Source organism: Cajanus cajan, chromosome 11 (assembly GCF_000230855.2).
Source record: "Cajanus cajan strain Asha chromosome 11, NIPB_CcT2T_4, whole genome shotgun sequence".
NCBI lineage: Eukaryota > Viridiplantae > Streptophyta > Magnoliopsida > Fabales > Fabaceae > Cajanus > Cajanus cajan.
In genome coordinates, this window is record NC_138527.1 from 35,208,097 (window position 1) to 35,231,862 (window position 23,766).

The 23,766-nt window shown below is 31.8% G+C and overlaps 2 protein-coding genes and 1 long non-coding RNA gene across 10 annotated transcripts; 2 read left to right on the plus strand and 1 right to left on the minus strand.

The window, feature by feature from the left end:
• The first annotated feature begins 911 nt into the window (after positions 1 to 911).
• LOC114917025 (uncharacterized) lies at positions 912 to 1,488 on the plus strand. The gene is made up of 2 exons (XR_003805750.2): positions 912 to 1,045; positions 1,377 to 1,488. It is a non-coding gene; the product is annotated as an uncharacterized LOC114917025 (long non-coding RNA).
• Positions 1,489 to 3,853: 2,365 nt separating this feature from the next.
• On the minus strand, positions 3,854 to 8,364 carry LOC109815820 (DNAse I-like superfamily protein). Of its 2 annotated transcripts, none has more exons than XM_020380624.3 (10): positions 8,130 to 8,364; positions 7,947 to 8,035; positions 7,803 to 7,843; positions 7,671 to 7,720; positions 7,496 to 7,565; positions 6,808 to 6,929; positions 6,102 to 6,244; positions 5,614 to 5,758; positions 5,296 to 5,443; positions 3,854 to 4,572 (listed from the first exon to the last, which is right to left on the minus strand). In XM_020380624.3, exons 1-10 carry the CDS (start codon positions 8,180 to 8,182, stop codon positions 4,264 to 4,266), a joined length of 1,170 nt encoding a protein of 389 aa, XP_020236213.1. In that variant the 5' UTR covers positions 8,183 to 8,364; the 3' UTR covers positions 3,854 to 4,263. The 2 variants fall into 2 exon arrangements, with proteins under 2 accessions (XP_020236213.1, XP_020236214.1); XM_020380625.3 differs by having other exon boundaries at positions 7,947 to 8,063; positions 8,130 to 8,267.
• A 5,500-nt stretch (positions 8,365 to 13,864) lies between these two features.
• Positions 13,865 to 23,726, plus strand: LOC109815805 (pectin acetylesterase 8). Of its 7 annotated transcripts, none has more exons than XM_083066935.1 (18): positions 13,865 to 14,482; positions 15,309 to 15,430; positions 15,533 to 15,615; positions 15,779 to 15,908; positions 15,996 to 16,075; positions 16,182 to 16,268; positions 16,340 to 16,464; positions 16,557 to 16,617; positions 16,801 to 16,854; positions 16,948 to 17,025; positions 17,369 to 17,474; positions 17,783 to 17,928; positions 18,713 to 18,838; positions 19,130 to 19,204; positions 20,200 to 20,268; positions 20,364 to 20,445; positions 20,951 to 21,094; positions 23,179 to 23,726. In XM_083066935.1, exons 2-16 carry the CDS (start codon positions 15,310 to 15,312, stop codon positions 20,373 to 20,375), a joined length of 1,353 nt encoding a protein of 450 aa, XP_082923061.1. In that variant the 5' UTR covers positions 13,865 to 14,482; position 15,309; the 3' UTR covers positions 20,376 to 20,445; positions 20,951 to 21,094; positions 23,179 to 23,726. The 7 variants fall into 7 exon arrangements, with proteins under 7 accessions (XP_082923061.1, XP_082923063.1, XP_082923064.1 ...); XM_083066937.1 differs by having other exon boundaries at positions 21,047 to 21,094; XM_083066934.1 differs by having other exon boundaries at positions 13,866 to 14,482; positions 20,364 to 20,454.
• The last annotated feature ends 40 nt before the right edge of the window (positions 23,727 to 23,766 follow it).

Genomic DNA, 23,766 nt, shown 5'->3' on the forward strand with positions numbered 1-23,766 from the left:
TTACTTTTATTTTTTAGTCTTTATAATTTAAAATAAATTTTTTAGTTCATATATTTTTTTTCTATCGCTTTTATTTACTATAGTTTAAGATAAATATTTTTAGTCTTTATAGTTGAATTTTTTAATTCATTTAGCCCTTGTCATCAGTTTTTTGTAACGTTATATCTTTTGTATTAATGTGACAAAGGTATTAAATCATTTTTGTGTGTCTAATATTAAATTTATTTTGTTAAAACTATTCTAAATTAAATTTCTTAACATTTTGTCTCTTTTATACTTTTACATGTAACATCATTGTTGAGACACCTTTTTTTTTATTTCCACAAAATTTAAAGTCTTTATCACATCAATGCAAAACTAACTTTACAAAAACAAAATTACAATAGGGACTAAAACAATTAAAAAATTATAAGCATAAAAATTAAAAATAAAATTTTAAAGATTAACAAAATTGAAAAAGAAAAATATAGAGAATAAAAATATATTTTTTTAATTATAGGAACTAAAAAATAAAATTAATGAAATTATAAGAAAAAATTAGTAATAACCAAAATCTATCCCTAACCTTAGGTGAGTCTCAATTTTTTGTCACCCATTTTCCTATGCCCTCTTCTCACGTCTCTTTCTATCACAATTTCTTATACTTGTCGGTTACTGGGTGTGACAAACCAAAGAGAGTGAAAAGATAAATATTGGCCTCAAAATCACACCTTCCCTCCGCGGCCCCCCCTATATAAAGCTCCTCATCATTACACATCTCAATTAGAATTCAGAAGAGAGTGAGAAAAAAGAGCACTCCTTTAGCTCCACAAAAACCATCTCCTAACACTAACCACATGGCTTCCCAATGCCAGAGACTAATGCACTGTGCAGCCTCTTATGGAGAAAGAGGGAGCCATTGCTCTCTATCTCATCGCCAAAGCTATGAATATCATCGAATCCAACCCCATGGTAACTTCAAAGAACATCACAACCTGGCACATGAAAAGGGTGCAAAACGTGCCACAAATTATAGAGGTAGACAACAAGCACAAAAGCTTCAAAGGTTGGGCTTCTCCTACCTTGCATCATCTTTTCTTTACATTGTCATAAAGGTTAAAGCCTTCTACAACGGTTTCCTTGGAGATGTTGCTGGTGAAACAAAAATGGGCATTGAAGCAACAATGAATGCTGAGCCATATTTCTCAGTGCCAGTTCTTCCAAATTAACAAAGCTCCTCCTTTCTAGCAGGGCAAACATGTTCTCATCATGTCTAGTTCACTAGTATATTGGAGTATATAAAGCAATAAATATCTTGAATGTTTATATTATTATTATTTAAATTGGGTAGAAGTTTGTAATTATGTTGCTGACTAGAGTTGTACTTCTATGCGCAGGTTTCTTGAGAAGTTCCCTGATAGCTTATGAAGTAAAATTACATCTTGGGGGAACTGAATTAACATGTAATGATGTAATAAATAAAAGTTTATCAAAATGTTATTCGTTCTACGTATTGGCGACCTCTTTTTTTTTTTTTTTTTTTTTTGCCAAAGGCTCCTGAAGTGCTAATTAATTTACTACATCAGTATATGTGCTAATCAAGATTAGCCAATTGCACTACTAAAACATAAGTTCAATTTTAACAAGTTTTGACCACGTAAAGTCGAGACATTAATTTTAAGAATCTTTTGAAGCCCAAAGAGCATCTCTTCTGATCAGTAAACGTATTCCAGAACATTCACATGTCTGAGTGGACACAAAAATGAAATAGTTCCAAACTAAATTAATGACACATTAATTCAATATGAGATTAGTTAACCCGCATACATTACATTCCTTTGTCAAAATAGATTCACTTGGATATATAGAAAATTCCAGAACTCAAATCAACGTATGTGCCAAAGTTCCCATTCTGAGATAAATCATGAATTTGTCACCACTCATCTTGATGGATTTGTTTGATTCTACACAGTGGCAGCTTTTTTCCAAGGACAGGGAAGCATGGCACCAAAAATTTAACAAATACTAATTTGTACCAGAAAGTCACATGGTTGATCCTATAGTGATCTTAGACCATATAATAATTTCCTCCCACCACCCCACAAAATGGGAAAGAAGACAATAGTGAGAGTGCAGGACTAAGAAACTTTTCGGATATAAATTTAAAAGTACTTTTTGAAAGTTTTTCTATTAAAAAATACAGCAGATGTGAAGCAGAGCACACAACAAAACATGAAACTGAAATGTGTGAATCATGAACATGTAAGGGAAGCTTAAACATTGGGTAATATGTTTACTGTATGCCTAGACTTAGGCCTGATAAGAAATTGGGATAAACTTATCTTTGTTTAAACTTAAAAGGTTCGTCTCTCGAGGATAGAATAATGAATTTGAGAAATTTTCAAGAATTTTCACGTGCATTAATTAGCACAACCTTTACTTAATCAAGATCCAGTAAGAAAAATAATTTCATAAACTGTGTCAAAATGTACTGAGCATTTATTTTGGATACCTCAAGAATTTAGTTCAAGCTCGAATCCGCTTCGTGGAAAAGTTAGTTGAAATGTCAAATATTTGATGTATCTCACGGGCCCCCAATTAAAGTTTTTGATGCTGACCCTGGGGATAAAGCCATAAAGTACCTTCCTGTACACTGTTTCCCAAGTCATAGGGAAAAATTACATTTACCTTCCACTGAAGACGGATATGCAAGGATCTTTAAACGCCATGTGCCCCACTTCCCCCACTTTCCTTTGGATCTGGTTCAAATTTTGGAGACAGGTAAATGATATCTAATGGCTTATATGACCATGTGATAATTTAATGTTTTAATGACCTCATTTTTGGCATTATATCGAAGCTTTTTTTTAATTTTGCATCAAGAAACTTTTGAAGATTTTACTAGGCATTATATCTAAGCATTAGATATGGCTTGTATATATAATCATGTTCTAGAACTTCTTTTAGAATAAAGCACTAGTTGATGCATCTAAAGCGTAACACATCTACACAGTTGACAGATTATATAGCTACCTTAATTGACAGTTTGACACGGAGCAAGATGCGTGGTTAACTACCAACCTTAAAAATATTAAAACTGCAAACAGGAATCTAAACCTACCCGTACCTGCCCAACTTGCAACTTGCAGCATTCGTGGTCCCACACTTGAAACGAATCCCTCCGATCATAACTGTGTGCGACATTCGTGAGGGCCCTGCTGCAGTCCAACGCTTTTATGATAACAGTAAAATGACCTAAGCATCAATCGAATAGATAGATGAGCGCCGTCCAACATTTAGATAATGCAGAGCAGAATTAGCTTTGGAACAACCTGTAATTCCAAGATTCCCTAGACTAGCAAAACCAGTAAATTGATTTCATTTCGCACCAACATTAAAAATAGGTAGTTAGCTACTGAAATTAGCAACTCCATACTGGATTCTGTTGTTTCCGTTCTTACATACGGTGACACACGGAATTTGATAGCAAATAGGAAGTGTATTCTCATATCATAAAGTAATGAGTTATGGGAAAAACAGTGATATACACAATCTGACAAGGGAATAGGCTAAGAACATTGACTTCTTAAATCAAGTGGTTAGTGTTTAACTGGCAGTCGTTATCGTAGGGCCATCAAATAGGGTCACAATCGTGATGATCATCAGATTTCTGTCTCGTTTGGGCAGCTTTATAACTCGCACCACAACCATGAAAAAATAATAACCACCAACCAAAAAGATGATGGTCATAATACTGAAGGGGGCAGTAAGTGATAGTGGCCTGAAAGAACATACCTGATGGGCAAAATTGATCACTTCAGATTCAAGATCAACAAAGAAAATTAGCGAAGATACTTTTTCCCCCCAGTTTGCCTTTGAAATAAATAATGTCATTTATTTACTCACAAAAATGTTATCTCCAAAAATAATACATAACAAAATATACTGTCTAAAATGAGATACATGTTTACCAAAATCAAAGAATAACACAATTTTTGAAACTATCGAGTCTGAGAATACAACATTAACAATTCTTTGAAAAGACTCGTGCAAATTTTGGAGGGTAAGTCAGTCAAACTCCATGAATTTTTCGACATAAAACAAAAATTCCCAAATAATCTTTGTTTTTTGGTGACTGTTCGGCCTTCTTGCCAAGTGCCTGTGTTAATATTATGACTTAATTCATTGTACACTTGCTCCCATAGCCTTGCTTTCATCTTCACAAAGGGGAGAGAATGAACATGAAACCTGATAACTCAAATAACACCTAACAAACAAGAACATTTATTCCTTGATGATTTCAAATTCAGCACCAATTGGTAGATGATCACTTGGATAACTGAAGTTTGGCAGTCCACCAACAATATCAGCTGTGTCGGAGTCTGGAAGCTCGAGAAAACTAATTAGTTTAATGCGATCAGTAGGGGAAAATAATATATAGTCGAGTGTTCCAGTGAAGCCAGGTGTGTAGTTTGTAAATGGTGGCTCTCCTCTTGTAGAAGCATAGACACTACATAAGGGAATAGGAGACTCCTCTAAACAGTTCGGCATCAAGTTTGATGAAGGATTGCCTGATACAAGGTACTGATAGACCTGTAAAACATGAGAGATTCAACAGATTAGTAAAACATTGCAGGAAATACAGCTTATATTTTGAAAGCACATCCAAAAACCAAAGCTATGAACAAGTACTCAAGCATGACTAAAAGCAAAACGGACAAACAAATTGATAAGAAAAGAGCTATGACAATACAAATTACTCACAGTATTGCAATTTTTCATTCTAATGCTGATCAAAAAAATCTCAAAAGATGCTATATTTTACATATAAAAATAAAAATACCTTTTGTTGTGTTAAATTGGTTTAGCTATTTATAGTCATACAAAGAGTTCTATATTTTATTTTTGAACAGAAATAAACAGATTTTAATCCATTGCTATCAACATTCAATTGTGTTCAAGATCTTTTGTCAAAATCCATAGAATTTGTACTTAAAGATTACTAGCACAGTTTGATCATCAATTAACTAGAAAAAATTATCTGCCATTTCCCCCCAAAAAGGAGGTAAAGTATGAAGCAGATTTTGTGACATCCCTGGACACATTTTGTGATTTCCCTTTGACAGAAACTACTTTTACGTCATTTTTATCCTTTCCTTTGAGTTTGAGGGTTAATCCATGGCCATGAGTTGGTGGCAGATTAATGCATCATGCAAGTATCTATGCAGGGATGGGGATATAACAAAAGAACAAGGATATCAGAAATCTAGACAAAAATAAGAAATAGGGAAGTTGAGATTTTAGGAATTATAGTACCATATCTCCTGGAGTAGAATTGAAATCACCAGCCACAATGACTTCAGGTATGCATCCATATCTATCTGATACCAGTGTTTTAAATTTTGCTAAGCGAGATAGAAGATATCTAGCTTGTGCAAGCTTGACATCAGCCCATTCAGGATCCCTGGGGCAGAAATTTATATGTAATTTATAAATTATAAATTCCACCACTAAAGTTAAGCAAAACACATATTACCATAACTGAATCCACTTTGAGACAAAATTTCAATAAAAGTCAAAAATGGAAAAAAATGAAGTAAAACACACATACACACTCACGAGTCACTACATTACCAATAAAGATGAGTGTTAGCCACAATAACAATATGACAAGAGGGACCTTTGAGTTTGAATGCAGCCATAATTCCAACACAATCACGCTTTAGTCTCACATGAGGATCATTGGGATCTCCACGATCTTCTGTATTCGATTTAGATCCTGGATCATATAATAAACAGATAGAACACTCTGTAATCTGTACAGGCATCCATGTAACTCCAATTTCTGTGTGTTAAAACAATGAATGCAGAAAAGAGCAGAAAATAAACTAAAAATAAAAACACAAGAAAATATATAGAGAATAAAGGGAAACAGGGGAACACAGCAGCAATCAAAATGAAGTAGCAGAAACAGAATTTTGAGCTTCCGCTAGTTTATCAGCAAGTTTATAACAACATCAAAAATATATGTTCACGAGTCAAGACATAGCAGTCTTTAATATTATTATTAAAAAGAAAATCTATATTTCAAACAGAATTATTTACTTTCATTTTGCATTTACCATTTTTGGGTACCACGTCCTTTTGTTTATCTGGCTGGACTGTCTGGATATTGGTGTGTTCATTATCATTTGAAGTGTTCCCATCGGGAACTGACTTCACAAGATCATTGTATTCAATTTTCTCCTCTAAAACCAACTCTGCACTAAACAACAAAAAGTAAGGATAAATTTGAACAGATAAAGGTACTACAGACTGAAAGAGCATCAATGAATATGTAATCACATCTATTAAATTTTTGGAGAAAAAAAAAATAACTAAACAATTAACCCCGAAATATGAGATGGGAAAGAGTGAAAAGAGTGATAAGAGATAAAAAGAACCATACTCATATAAATATTAATTAACAAATAACTAGCAGAGTACTAACATTGTTGGTTTTACGTTGGGGTTTTTGCATTATAAGCATATCATTAACTACATTTGCATCAGATCAATATTAAGAGTGTCCAAGGGTTTGCAAGTTTAAAGTTGGAATCCTTCCCAGCTATATACAGTAAAAATTACAAAACACTGACTTTGGACCTTGGATTAGCAAAGATGTTCAAGTTCTCCCCAACTCTATTAAAAAAAACTTGTATCCAGGTGCAAAATCCTAGCCACTCACTAGTTGCAAGTCCTGTAACTCTAGGAAAAATCTAATTATAAACCGCTCCCCTCCGTTCAAAGCTAAAAGTTGAGCGAGTTTTGCACAAAAGTTGAACATACCGGTCATGCTTGTAAAATAAACCACACCCATCACGCTTTTGACCACTTCTCTTCATATAAATAGAAGAATATCCTAGGTCCAGCATGTTTCCTTTGTAAAAGCTTTCAAATTCATCAACTTCCTGGAATGATTCATGATAAGATAAATAAGAAGAAACATATCATTTGATAATCAAGAAGCTGAAATGAAATATACTCCTATATTATAAAGAAATTAGAATAAACAAATTGGAGATTGAGACTCACTCGTCTCACTCTCTCAATTAGACATTCTCAATATTCTCCCCTTTGTATGTACATTTCACATCCTAACTAGCAACTGACCAAAAAATATCAGTCACGTCAAACTTCCAATATGTATAAATCTTGTTAATCACCCATCCCTTTCAATCATACTTCCTTTTATCTCTAAGTTAAATTTCAATAGGTTTATCAAAAGAAATCATCAATGGTTAAAATTATATCACAATGTAAATATTTTAATGTAAATCCAAAATATAATTTATATATTCAAATTATTATGAATCATAATCAAAATATAATTTGCATATTTCAAAATATTAATTTATTATAAATTTTAATTATACAAAAATAAACATGTATCTTGAGTATTGCACAATCTAAGATATTAGTGCAGACAACAATTTGGCAAGAAGAAATGGAAAAAAATAAAAATAAAAATAAAAACCTGTAAGCAGAAAATATCAGCTCCCAAGTTCTTGAGAACTGCCAAAATTGTGTTCGAACGAAGTTTCCATCTGCAGTAAGTAAATTAATCATGGCAAAAATCAAATTAGTGCAATTAATTATACTATTCTGATTCTCCTTTGCTGATACTTTAAGATACAAAGCACATTTATTACTTGAGAGACGAGGAAGGAGAGTGTGGGAACAACGCGCTCTTCACATAAGCCTACATTACAAATTAAAGTAAATAAACAAACAGTAATCGTATATTCGTCGTACAATATTCGAAACGGTTACAATTATCATACCTGAGCCAATATGTTATACGAGACAAGACTGAATCTGAAGCCTGAACAAAAATTCACAAGCAAGAGAGCGTAACTGAATCTGAATTGAATGTCGTGAAGTTCAAATGCAAAGAGAAACGCAAGGTTAGGGTTTTTTGTTTTTACCGTCAGGTTTACTTCTGGAATGAATATCGGCGCCTTCCACGGAAACGAACTTAGGAAATGCTGGTGTGGAACTCATTTTTCTTGCAACGCTTCATTCATTCATTCATTCACCACACACTGTCAAAAAGGGATTGAAACAGTTGAAATACATGTTAATGGAATTTGAATGCGTAAGCACGATACCTAGCGGGAGAGCTTGAGCATAACACTGCACGCGCAGCCACTGATTTTAGCATGTCTATCGTTTCGTTCGTGGATTTGCACTTGCAGTGCCATCAAAACGATGCGGCGGCGGTTTTTTTGTTTTTTGAACTCGGTTTCTGTAGCGTATCGATTCTCTCTGTTGGCCCAAACTAGTTCAAGATGGGCCACGGCCCAATTTGAATTTGTTTTCACTGGACTGGCCCAAACTAGACGCGGCCGAAAGTCCAAAACGAGGACCAGTTTTGTTTACTTTAACGAAGGATGTTAGGTTCACATTTAGCAAGTGATGTAGGATAAATCAATACCTAAAGATGGTGATTGTTGTGCAGGGGACACTATACATATACACATTGTCTGCTTTGGGTCAAGTTCTTACGATTTTGCTTTTGGACATCACATAAAAAGTCTCTCTACTAATGAAGACAACTGTGTATGTATAAACTTATATTCATCCTCTTATTTGAATAATGTGTGACTTTGTTTGCATTCCAACTGTGATAAATGAAAATAAATATCAACCAAACTATTTTGATAATTTGATTCATGACAGTGCACCCTCGTAAGCAATAGCTATTGCGGGACCAATGACGCCATAGTTTCTAGTCATTGAGGCAAATGAACGTGGATAAGCTGAAACTATTTGTCAATTCTTGTAGATAAGTTTCCACTTGCGTATCAAACTAGTCTTCAATTTTGGTTCAAGAGAGTGGACAATGTTATGCTTTTGTAAAATGGCAACAAATTCAGTGGACCTAATCATCGCTATCATGAAACATTTTTGTGCCAAATAAAACAGTGCGTTCAATCGAGGACTCAAATTTCTATTTGCAACGTTGATTTGTGGACGTTGATCTAGCATTATTTTTCTTCAATTGAGGGTTTAGATCAAGAACATGTTGTGTTTCCAATCAAATTGCATGAAAATGTCATCCACTATCGATATTCCATGTTGCAGTGTCCGATTACTAGCTACTTTACGTTGCATTGTTATCCATTAGGATAAGATCACATTAATGACGGCTACTATTTTAAGCTCTTCCATGGAATGTATTGTTTGAGTTTTGAGAATAATTTTAAATCTTCTAATTAATCCTTCTATTTTTGTTTTTTATATCTATGGCAACCACGGTGGACGCTATTAATTTATATCCAGAATATTATTAATGCATGATGGGCAGCAACCACAGAAATTCTGAGAAGCACGTTTCCTCTTTAATGTTAACAAACAGTTTCTTACTTTCTTACTGTTAAGACTTAAGATGATTCAATGCAAGCTATTAGGTAATAACTTGACAGGTGCAGTTGTTGGCTAGCTTCCTTGCTAGTAGTTAGTTAAACCAACTGAATAATGTGTGAATAAATTAAGTAACGACATTAACCTTGTTCAAACACAGTTAGGTTCACCTTCCTTATTATTTTTCCTATCACGGATTCTGATTGGTTCCTAATTATGAAATGCTTCAGATGTTATGCTATCCAAACAAAACAATGTCCTTTCAACTTTTCCTTTTCGCCTTCTCTCAAGTCTCAACTTCCGGTTGTTCCATATTAATTACATTTCGCCATCACATGCCCCATGCGATGCACTTAATTTTTCAGCTGCCACTATGTTCTTGCATATGGGTTGCCTCATATAATTTGCTTATCCTTATCTCTTCTATTTAGACAAATCATTAACATTGATTATTGCATCCAAGATTCTGAAGACCAATTAATCTATCATGTATTAGACTATAAAATTATGGGAAAAAAATTTGCAAAAATCTCTCTTGAGATCTTTTTAAATGACACAAACTTTTTTTATTATTTTTTAAGTCAACACTAAATTTTTTTATGTATTTATTTAAGTGACATATATAATATAACATCATTTTTACATTATTAAGAGAGAATAAATTATTAATATAAATGTCAATATATAATTAAATGAGACTTTGATGTTTTATTCAATTTTAACTTTCAAATTATATCATAAATATAATCTGTCTTGCAAAATTCATATATGAATATGAGACTGTCATTTTCCACTCGACCAACTCCTTGAGACATCATCTCTTGTTGACATCACTGGCCAAAAAGACAAGGCAAGGTGATGATTTCATCATAAATTCATAACTGCACTTGGATGTGGCCAATTTTATAGTCAAATACCTCATTGTTGGGGGTGATGGATGAATAACAGGACATAAATTAATGTAGTATATAGTATGTTGAATTGATTAACAAGTAATGTATTTATTGAGTTAATTGGAAAAGTTATGGTTTGCGGTTGTTAATTTGATTGGGACATAGTTTTGGTTTGAAGGGAGGGAAGGTATAAGAAGTAAGAAGGGAGTATTGGGTTAGGGTTTGGCGCACAAAGTTTGAAAGGAAAGGAAGGAAAAGGCATTGGATGACAGCTTTTAGAATAAGAAAAGATAGGTAGCGTTGGTGTTTAAGAAATCACCGTCAATCGCGTGCCAGTTGTGGTGGAAACTTTAACAAATTGCGAACTCCTGCCACATCAACTTTCTAATCCAATCATGCCCTTCACATTCCTTCTGTGGATAAAACTACGCTGTACCCACCTCCACCTTACTCTTCATCAACTTTGTTTTCTTCCCATTAACAATATTTAACTATATATATTATTAAAGACTTAATATATTTTTTATTTCTCAAATTTAAATTTAAGATAAATTTATTTTTAATTTCTCAAATTTAAAATTAATATTTTTAGTCTTTATAATTTTAAAAATGTTATTTAATCTTTTATACTCAATTTTTTAAAAGAATTTATCAAAATATTGTCATATAAAATCTATTTATTAGTATTTGTATTAGTGAAAATATAACATTAAATTCAGTTGATATTTTATAATCATCTCAATTTGTCAATTTGAGATGTGTTAGAGCATCTGCAATGGGAGTTGCTTATAAGCAACTCCCATTGCAGATGCTCTTATTAGTGACCTTGAAGAATTAAAATAAAATTTTTGAAAATTATAGAGACTAAAAAAAGTTGTTTAAAATTTGAGGGATTAAAAAAAATTTATCCTAGATTTAATAGGCTAAAAACATATTTAAGTTATTATTAAATTATACTTTTAGTTTTTAATTTTATTTTTTAGATTTAATTTAGTCTTTTATCTTTTAAAAATATAATTTAATCCTTTATATTTATAAAATAACTAAAAATGATATTTTTATTATGTTCCTAATGACCAATATTAAAATTTTCAGGTTGACGAATACACACTAGCATGGTTTTTAATACAAATAACATGACCGAAATAAAAATTCATAAAGGAAAAAAAATCAAGGAAGCAAAGACAATGAGTTATTGTATGTTTGCTAATGTTTCACAAACTATCTTTATTAAAATCATGTCTCTCAAAGCTATAAAAGTGGGATGACCTAAAGAAAAATTATGTAAGAGATGAAATGATTTGAAGCATAAAATTGTTGAATTTATAAAATTGTTGAATTTAATGAGAGAGTTTAAATTACAAATAATGAAGTAGTCTGAAACAATAAAATAATATTTAGATAAATTGTTTAACATTACTAATAAAGAACAACTAATAGGCACATAGTTTCTTATTCCAAAATTGTAGAAAAAATTATAGTAATGGTACCTAAAATATGGAAAACCTCTATAGGGACTTTTAAAAAAGCAAAAGATCTATGTAAGATTACTTTATCAAATATGTTGCATACATTAGAACAAAGAATGCTTGAGACTAGAAAGAATTGTGAATGGTGTATACTTTATCGAATAGGAGAACAATGATGACAAAAGTAAGAAGAAAGAATTGTTTCAAGAGGACGATCAAAATAATAATGCAATCTTTTTCATCATGTCCTTGTTATAAAAGACTAATAATTCAAAATAGAGATGTTAGTGGAGGTCTGACGCAAGATGTTACAAGTACAATCAATTGTAACTCAAAGAAAATATGCAAGTCTCATTAACAACAAAGAGGAAAAAAACAATTACTTTCAATCTCATACTTTACAAATCAATAATTTTACAAAGGCTTTTTGATAGCAAATATACAAATCATATGATTTATGACCAAGAATTCTTCACTTAATAAAACTGGTATTTTTTAAAGTTAGAATTGAGGAAAAGAACACATTTAAATAAAGATAAATGAACAATTGCTATTCAAAGTTATTCAAGTTTAAAATTAACATCCGATGTTTTATACATTCATTAAATTAATCAAAATCTTTTAAGTGTTATTTAGTTGTTGGAGAAAAGGTATAAAATGTTATTTGAAAGTAAAAAAAAAATTAATATCTGACTAAAAATACAAACAACATAGAAGTGATCAAAGTTTAGATAAAAAGGAAAGGAATTTTTCTTTAAATTTGATGAAGGATGAGTCAATTATGGATGAAGAAGATAAAGATGAAACATTAGAATCAACTGAAGAAACATACAAATGCATGTATTTTAAATAAAGTTGATGTTCAATAGGAGATGAAAATGATAAAAATTTATCTTCAAAGGAGAAGTCAAAGTCAAATGTTAAGTTAGTCCCACTTGAGAAAGAATGTGATAATATCTAAACAAATTAAAAAATAAAAAAATACACATCAAAATGAAGAAAGACAAATTTTGAAGCTAAAAGTCAAATTGGATAATAAATATATCAAGTTAAATAGGAGTGTTACAAACTGTCTAAATATTTATCAATATTGATTAACACAAGTGATAGTAATCTTAATCTTAATCTTAAGTATATAATAAATTATGTTAAAAGAAAAATATTCACTTCATATTTTTTTTCCTGAAAATTAGTCAATACTTCCAACTTCATAATAATAATAATAATATTACCCAAACAAAAACAAAGTTGTCAAAATATCTTGAATTTTTTTAAAATTAATTTTTATTTAAAAAATTTGGATTTAATTTATTTTAATTATTTTATGATTTGTCTTCTATTTTTTGGAAGCTGAACATATTATAAATATTTAGAATTTTTATTTTCATTTTACTTTAAGTATATAAAATTATAAATAAAATCAGATCATACTCCTTTTTAATAAAACAATATCACTTTACACATTATAAAATAAAATAAAATAAAATAAACATCACAATGCCCCTGTATCATGCAGATGCAAGTTTTATTTATTCAGTTCCTATGAAGATCAAAAGTCGAATGCATGCCGAGATGTCTCTCCCTGAGCAATCGTATACTTTGTGAGTCCATGAAACATATGAATGCATGTTTTCCCTTTATTACGCATACACAATCTTAGAACATTATCACGATCAAACAGAGGCATGCACACTTGCATCAAATCAGGTCCAAAAACTCGAATGATGTTTTTCACGGACACGGAATTAAGGAAGGTGTGGCAGAGACCACGTATGAAAGAGAATCATGGGATAAATGTGAATTAAGCAATTGTCTCACCTTTATGAAAATTTGTTTCCGAAGAAAGCACAAACCAAACATGAAAATATGAAATGGGCAATAGTCCAAAATCATAAGAACCCATTACATTAAAAACAATTGTTATAATTTGACGAAGAACGACGCAAATTACAAACAGTGACCTTTTCGGCGTTTTGTTGATAATAAAGAAAGGAATAAGTGGAAGGAGAGGCGAGCGCAGGGGCGTAAGAAAAAGAGCGGGCACAGGAGAGCGTGGCTCCAAAGTGGGGGGTTGCAATGCAACCTTTATTTAGTCGGCGCCAAAGCCAAGGTTTCACATTTGAACCACTCATTAATGTGGAAACGCTAAACATCGATAAGATTCGATGTTTTTTTTTATCAACACACATTCGGGTCGGACCCTGGAGCCCCAGACAGCATCAATCTTGTTATTTGCAAAATTAATATTTTAACATTTTTTTTTAATCTTCACACCGTTTAATTTTTATCTTTAGTTTTGATACAAATTTTTGGGACATTCTGAATCTGAGTTTGTTCTGTCGGATTGTCACTCCCAATTGTGTGTTTATTTGTAGTAATTTGTTTCTTATAAATAAGTAAGTGGACTATAAATTACAACACATTTTTTGGGTGTAGTTTTTTAGCCTTGAGTTGGAGTGTCGGCTCTGGAGTTCTCTGACGGAACTGAAAAACCATTGCACTCTCACTTTCACAGAACTGACCCCATCATTCGTTCACATAAAACCAAAAATTAAGAGCCAATTTGCCTTCCATACAACCATTTTCTGTCACAGAAAAAGACTTGTTAACCATCGTTAGTTACATTCTGTTTCTTCATTTTATAATATAAGCCATCATCACCCACAATTGGCATTCATTAACGAACCTCCTTCATTGTTACACCATCTCGTTTTCCCAATCCATTCTCCATCTCAGGTACACAAACTAATATTCCTAGTAATCCATTATGCAAAAAATGTCTTTTTTATTATTATTTATTATTCCTTATTAGTTTTGATCATATGTCTGCTTGTGGGGTTGGAATGAAGATTCTATTCTGCCTTTGGCCTTAGAATTTTGGATGAGTTATTGGATTGGAATGGGATCAGTGATTGTGATTCATTTTGTACCTCTTATAGGAGATATGTGCAGTGCAGATTGACGTTTTGGTTTTCCTTGTGTTGTATTATGATTTCTGGTTATAACTGATATTGATACATGGAAATCGAGGTTTTAGTAAACGGTTCATGACAGCAATTTTGGCCTCAAGGTTAAAGTTTTTGGTCAATGTGACAATAATTGCGGCTGCATTTGTTCGTATTTCCTGCAATAGCAAGGATCAAAATTTCGTAACGCGCGACTGCAATTTAAAAACCTTTGGTGAAAATGCAAGTTTATGGATTTTTCAGCGTGGAAACCAATAGAAATGGGGGCATTGGGATTTTCCACTGTGGAAACCAATGTTCACATATAATTCACAAATTTAAGTTATTTCTTCTATAGGAGATCAAACTTTTTGGTTCGATGAATTTGAAATAACAACAATAAAAATAGATTTTTTTATTTGGTCAGGTCGAAGTGAAAGATGATGTGATATGAATAATTCATTCATTCACCAGCGGAAGGGGTTTTTTATTATGATTTTTTTTTTTATATTTATCGATGGAAAGATCCTATTGTGATATTTCTACATATAAAGTACTCTGTTTTCCTCGTTCTCTATGCGTGTTTTTATCGTTTTCTATTTGTTGGATTTGTGCAGAATGGAGAGTGCAAGAATAAGCCAGTGGTTGAACCTTCTGGTGTGTGCATTGTTGTTGTTGATAGCTGAAGCTTCGTATGTGCCAATCACTTTTGTAAGGAACGCTGTAGCAAAAGGAGCTGGTTAGGAAATTTTGCTGTGTCTTTTCATATCTTAATCTTCTGCTTATTATTTTCAATGATGCTTACAATAATGGTGAAATTGAAATTTAAAATATTATGCAGTTTGTTTGGATGGGAGTCCACCTGCTTACCATTTTGATAAGGGATTTGGAACAGGGATTAACAGTTGGTTAGTTGCATTTGAGGTGTGTCCCTCTCTACAAATTTCCATCAATAATTACTAATTAGTCTTAAATATCAAATTAATTTGGTTCATTGTCTTACCTCACCCTTTTGGACAAATCATAGAACGTTTATCTTTATTGATTTTTTTTATTTTATAATTTTAATCTAATTCATTTCTACTAGGGAGGAGGATGGTGCAACAATGTCACTACTTGCCTTTCTCGCAAGACCTATCGTTTAGGTTCATCTAAGCAAATGGCCAGGCAAATTGGCTTTTCAGGAATTTTGAGTAACAGGAGACTGTTTAATCCAGGTCTTTCCCACTAGTTAACAATCTTTGTTTCTCTCATAATGAATCCAACATTTTGTTTAACTTTCTTATGAGTGTTGTAAATTACAGATTTCTACAACTGGAACAGAATCAAGGTTAGGTACTGTGATGGTTCATCATTTACCGGTGATGTGGAAGCAGTGAATCCAGTAAGTTTAGCAAAGTTCATAGGAATTTCGAAATCTAAATTTAAAATATTTGTTATTACTCATTAGTCTTTCTGATTAAACTTTAATATTTTGATGTGTAAATCAGGTAACGAAGTTGCACTTCAGAGGAGCAAGGATTTTCGCTGCTGTCATGGAGGATTTACTAGCAAAAGGAATGAAAAATGCTCAAAATGTAAGAGACATTGATGATGTGCCACTCTTTTTATTGTTTTTTCATTCACTCACCAGAACTTGTAACCACAGGCTATTATCTCTGGATGTTCAGCTGGAGGATTAACTTCAGTACTACATTGTGATCGATTCCGAGCTTTATTACCTACAGGGGCTAGAGTGAAATGCCTCTCAGATGCTGGTTACTTTATCAACGCGTAAGTTCATTTATTATGCATTTTACTTGGCCTTTTTATAAATATTAGAGTTACTTTGATCATTTCACGATTCAATATGTTACTGTTAACAGAAAGGATGTCTTGGGAGAACAACACATCGAACAATACTTCAGTCAAATTGTTGCCCTACATGTACTTGTCCTATCCTTTCTATCAGATCAATTTCAACTTTAGCATATGTTGTGTTCTACACCAAAAGAAAAAAACTACCTCTAATGTTTTCCCTTTTTTCATTTCAAAGATACGTTGTGAAACTTTTGTTCACGGAAGATCTAAAATATTCAAGTCTGATTTTTCTTTTCTTTCTTTTATTAGGGCTCTGCAAGGAATTTGCCTCAATCTTGCACTTCAAGACTTAGCCCAAGGCTGGTAAGTTTTTGAATTAGTTTACCTTTCTACCTTTGCAATCCCTTCTTTAGTGTTACTAATACTTCTGGTTTTTGAATCTGAACAATCTTGTAGTGCTTTTTCCCACAATATTTGGTGTCTCATATCACTACGCCAATCTTCTTTGTAAATGCGGCATACGACTCATGGCAGGTCAGATAATTCTATTGCTCAAGATATCAGTTTATTTGTAGAATTTATTATTGAATTGGTCACGCTACACCTATGATATTGACCTGGAATAAAAAGGGTAAAAACTTATTGTTTCAAATGCAAAATCATCTGGGATAGTATCATTCTACGTACTCTTCTTAAGATTTCCTGATTCGCTATGAACTTTATTCCCCCCCCCCCCCAAAAAAAAAGTAGCTCTAATAGGTTCTTGATAACTCTTCTCCATGATCAACTTATCATTTGAAGTTTTGCTACTAGCTCTTAATAACTGGTGAGATCTTTCTAGTACTTCCTCTGATCCTCAGGATGTTGCTTGATTCAGATTAAGAACATTTTGGCACCGGGTGTTGCTGATCCTCAAGGCCATTGGCACAGCTGCAAGCTTGATATAAACAACTGCTCACCTGATCAACTCGATCTAATGCAAGGTGAATATTGTTGCATTAATTATGTGTCTCTTGGAATTATGCCGAAATCCAAACTTAGAATTTTACTGAGTTTGTAATCACCCTCAGGATGATGTCTATAGTTTGTCATGCCTCTGTCAACGGTTGTTTATAGCCCTTAAAAATATTGGCATGAGAAAAACAGCTTACTAGGATCATAATATCATATATTGTCATATCCTTCTGAAGTTTGGTAAAGCTTTTAAGGGACCTACGACTATGAAATTCCTGACTTCAAGTTTATCACATCAGTTCTATGACCTCACTTTTATCCATGGGTTGATTTTCAGGCTTTAGGACAGAATTCTTAAGGGCTTTGACTGTGCTAGGCAACTCTTCATCTAAAGGAATGTTCATAGACTCTTGTTACACCCATTGCCAAACTGAAATGCAGGAGACATGGTTGAGAAGTGACTCTCCAGTGCTGGCCAAGACAGTAAGAAGCTGCATTATTTTTTTTAAATTCACCCCTCCCCCCCCCCCCTTTTTTTTTCCTAAAGAATATATAAATTACATTTAAATATCTTTGGCTTAATGTATTTTTTTTGTCATCCATGGTTCACAAATTTGTGAATTTTTCCACTCAACTTTAAAATTTACACATTATGTTATCCAACTTCTAAAATTTTGCACATTTTGTCATTTTATAAGTTAACTGTCTTATACAAATTGTGCACAATTTAAAAAGTTTGATGACAAAGTGTGTAAATTTGAAAGTTGAGAAACAAAATTTGTAAAATCAGGAAACATGGATTGCAAAAAATGCAATTGTCAATATCTTTTTCATCATTACATATATATCATTGTTTTACTTTTAGTTTCTTTAATTTCTTTATGATCATGTGACGCCTAGACCTAATCTGTCTCTCCCATCAGTCACAGTTACAAAATTGCTTACATAACTTTATCAAGCATTGTCACATGATAATGATAGGTTACAAGCACTTACATCATGTGTCAATGTCTGATGAAGCCATAAACAATTTTGTAATGGAGATTAATGAGAAGAACAAAATAGAATAGAAGGTTTAGACATTATCATAATTAAAAATGACATTAAAAGCAAACAAATAAAACTAGTATATTTTGTATGGACTAAAAACGATGTTTAAACCTATTTACATATCATGACTTGTGTAGTTTTGGTTTGGTATTGTCTTTCCTTGATATCATATCCTATCCATCAGAATAGCTTACTTTGTCTGCATAACATTCTGCAGACAATTGCAAAGGCCGTAGCAGACTGGTTTTATGAAAGAAGACCTTTCCATCAGATAGATTGCCCTTACCCTTGCAATCCCACTTGTCACAACCGCGTTCTCGATCCACCACAAGACCACCCAGATGTATAGATTCATTTCATCAAAATTTAGCACTCATTTATTCCCATCATTCTTATAAAACCACATTTATTAGTCATTGGTTAGCAATAGCATGGGATTGAATAAGAAAAAAAAATACGATTTCCAATTTCATTAGGCCCTCAAAATAAGGAAATGTCGCCACTGCACTGAACCTGTGTGCTGGGCGCACCTCCATCATTGTTTAATGTTACTCAATAAAAATTAGTAGTAGTAGTATATTCTTTCTATTACTTGATGTGAAAGAACTTTATATGTTGTGTGTGTGAATGTTAGAAAAATGTGACCACGAAAGGAACAACGTCAGATGCATCAGCCAGAAAGCCCAATTTTCCCAAACTAACAAACAAGGTGAGCTAAGCTAAGTTGCTGTGTTCTGCTATTAACCATTCCTTTTCGTCACACACCAACAACAATGCTCATAATTTCAAGTCAAATTTCATCTTCATAAGCAAGCAACTAATTTTAGGTGAAAACTTAAATATGTATTGTTTGTGCTGTTGTACAATTATAATTGAAAATTGTACCTGTATGATAAAATTGCTATTTAACGAAATTCTGTATTATACATGTTATCCAGATGAAAATTCTAATAGGACAATAATGGTGTAAGTTATGTCCCTAGTTTTATTTGAAGGTCACGTTTGGCAACTAGACACGGGGAAAAAACAAAATAAGACAATGCTAATTACTTCAATGTTCAATTATGATATTACAAAAAAATATTATTAACATGCGATTAATATTTAATAGTTATATATCTGACAAGTCAATTCGTCGTAAACATTAAACACGCGCTTTGAGCGATTGCTATTGTAATTTCTCAATTTTCGCCTCTCGAAATTCAATTCTCCGATCGCCGTCGTCTATCGCTGCCGCGAACTGAACTATCCTTCGCTGGAATCGTATCGTTTGAGGCGGCGTTTTGTAACGTGTCTCGTCGTTTATCTTCTTCACTCATGTCGTTTCTGCCTATTACAATGTCGTTTCACTTGGGACCAAAGTACGAACACAATCATGTCTGAATTGTGATGATTTGCATTTAAAGCACGCAAAAGGCTTAATATCTTCTGCAGTTATTATTCAATTCATTCAGACCATGTCCTATATACACAACACTTACATATGTATAATTCATTTATTTATTCATTTCTCAATTGCGATTCATTAACGAAAAATAAATTTTCCTGTACCAGACCTAACATGATGGGATTTCATTTTTTATTTTCGCTATATTATGCTCCATACCATCATGAATTACGATCTTGAACTTTGTTAATTTCCAGATAAACTGTATGTACGGTTAGACTTAAATGTTTCGTTTTGTTTTCATATTCCGTTGTTAGGCACGATGGATTGAACTTGTGTGCACTAAACGTGGGATCGGTGGGCTTCTACTAACGTTGGTTATTCTGGTAAGGGTAAATATTCAAAGCTGTTATTTTTAAAATTGTTAATTCATAAATTCTGCAGATGGGTGACATTTATATGGTCCTCGCATCTCATATAGGACATCCTATAAAAGCTGGTTTGCTTTGGTCATTGGTGATTAATTATGGCACAGCTGGACCATCTCTCTTATTGTCTTCCATGTAAGAAGGGTTAGTTATTTTATTTATGATTTATGAGTTGTGGCTGATATGATTTATGAATTTTGTTTTATTGTTGTTGTGTGACATGTTCTTGGCATAGTTTCCAAAGCTGATAGTGTCCTCTTACTTGCTCAGTAGCTAATATCATCACATTTCATTTCATGGGATGGGACCACATGCTTTCTCCTTGTTAGTGTCACAGTGTCCATGATTCTATTCAGCAAAGCTGCTATGCTCTTGTGCCTATTGTATGAGCCTCCAGTTTGTTATAACGTTGTAAAAATGTTTTTATCTGAATGAAATTGCTGGAACAATGTGTTTAATCTGCTTTTTGAGAGATTAAAGGTTTTGGGTTTTGTTTGAAATTAAATTTCCTTCCGGTACTATCAGTGGTTGAAGTATACTGTTTTTTCGGGGGACATTTTAAATGATGTCTGGTAAATTTCAGCTTGGCTTTGTTGAGGAACTGCTATTGAATTTTTGGGTTTTTCTTTTTGTTATTTAGAAATATTGGATTAATCAACTGGGTGCTGGCTGTGCAGAATAAGAAGGAATAAAAGCCAATCCCATTGAATTGAATTATTTTTTTGACTTCATACAGACTGCAACAAACTCCATACAGAAAGCTTCATAATTGGATCCAATCAGTGTAAGCTTGAACTTAACTGCAATTGCTTGGCCTAAATTATTATTTTCTGCTTTATTTATTTGTAAATTATTGAATTATTTCTGAATTATTAACTAAATTGTGTAGACATTCTTAATGTATTATCTCATCCACCATATTGGATTGATTTTGACTTTACGTATCTGTGCCTTTGATATTACTATTTGAATGTGGTGACACTAAAAAAATGTCCTCGTAGGGAAATCACAAAAAGAAAGGTTAATTTGATTAGTAAATTACTGATTTATTTCAGAATTTTTAAATAAATATCTACATTTTAAAATTTATAATTATTTTTCTAAACGTATACATCTTTTGTAATTAATTTTTATTTTCAAAGATTGACAAAACATTTTTAATTTCACTTGTAAATTCTAAAAATATAAATGTTTATTTAAAAATAGATAATATCATATAATGATGAAAATATATGAGAATACCCCATGCACAAATCTGTCATAACGTATCATTAGGTGTGTGGGAGTAGTGGGGGTTGTACCTCAACCATGGCGTGGTGGGTTGTAATTGACTAGCGAGGTGACACGACAAGTCTTAACAAGAGATAAGTCAATAGTTATATTTTTGGTTCGTGACTAGTCTCCTCGCTACGTTGGAGGCATAGCTGGCCCCAAGATTTAACGCAGCTGCATACACAAGGCAGGATTCGAACCCCTGACCTTGTTTAAGCGTGGATCAACCCCTACCGCTGAACCACACGCTTGGGGTTAGTCAATAGTTATATGAATATATTTAGAGTGAGCAGATGAATTAGTCTAATATTTGAAATCTATATTTTTAATAGATTAGATAAGCTCATTCTATTAAATAAATAGTTTCTTTTTTCTAATTCATATTTATTTTACGAAACTTGCGGTTAAATAAACAAGTTCATAGACTTAATATCAATATTGAAGAAGAAAAAATATTTTCCTCTTCTTTCTTGTTATACTATGAAAATATAAGTAAGCAATATATATAAAAAAATATTATATAAAAATATAAACATCAAATATCATAAAATTAAAATAAATTATGAAAGTCTTAATATATAAGGATTTGCATATTTAAATTAAAAATATTAAAATATTAAAATATCAAACTTGAATATTTAATCTAACACATTAAGGTAAAAATAAATACAATATCTTTTAAATTAAAATATATTAAATTCAATATTTATTATTTATACTTATTTATTAGTATAAAACTAAAGTTCCTCATATTTTAAAAGTTGGCACATAAAATTAGTGAAAATAATTATTCTCTTTTAATAAACAAGTTTGCAGGTTGATTAAGCTTATGAAATGGGCAAGTCTTGCAAATTTCACTTAATTTCTCCTTTAGTTTAAATTTTTGAAAAGAAAAAGACCTATTAAATATGTAATCTATAGATTTTGTTAGAAATATTAGTGAGTCGAATTAGGTTAGATTTGGATGAAAATTTAATTTAAACTAATTAAATTTAATTGGTTTGAATTTCATAATTTAATTGGTTATTAAACATTTAATGAATTTTTAAAAAAATTAAATTAATTTTCTTCTTTCAAATTAAATAAAATTTTCAACATTAACTAAATTAATATATTATAAAAAAATTAATTAAATTGGTTAATCTGCAATATAATTTTTCTTAATTTATTTTTTAATCTAATTAATAATTTTAAATACACTATAATATATAAAAAGAACACTCAATATATTATAATATAATTGTTCTTACTTTATTTATATATTTAAAAAATAATAATAAAATTTACATATTCTAATAAAAAACGTATTTCAAAATAATCAAAATATATATATATATATATATATATATATTATTAATGAAATAAAAAATATATAAATTAATTAATTTGATTTGAGTTAATTAAAAAATCTAACTCTCAAACCAATCAACGTTCCATTTAATAAGTTTGATTCGAGTTGAGAAAAAAAAAAAACTAATTTAACTAGATCATTCAAATGTTAGATTCATCATATTCATTGATTCGATAAACATTGCTTGCAGTCAATTTGCATATTTGAGTCCATATATCTGACCATATAACTACATCCTTATGCAGGTTGAAACCTGACCGAAGAGTACATAAATCTTCTACCTTTAGAGCACAAAGTGACATAAGATTATAAAGACATTCAAGTCGGACCCGAACAAAACGCTACACAAATCCTCCAACCCTCGACACAAAATGCGAGAAGAAGGCTGTGTGGACAGTCAAGTCGGAAGCTGAGTCGAAAGATACAATACGTGATACATTAAATATTTAAAAACAGATCAGTCACTGTATAAAAATTCAAATTTGTTTTTCATTTAATGTTTTTATCTGTTGTAACTATGTTTTGTAAGTGTGTGGTTTGAGAAAGAACAGGTTGGTGGTGGGAAATTCACTTGTTCGAAAAAAGAAAAAAGAAAAGAAAAGGCGACAGAAGATGGGAGTTGGACCAGCTCCTACCTGACTCCTGCCCATGTCAAATTGAATGCGATTGAAAGACCCGCGGCAGTCAGCCTACAACCAGACATCATTTTGAATCCCCAAAATCACACAAATATAATAAATAATGCCCTTTTCTTTTTTCTTTATCTATAAAATAGTGTGATTCAAGTTTCATACGTGATTAATTCATAGTGTAAAAATTAGTTTATATTAATT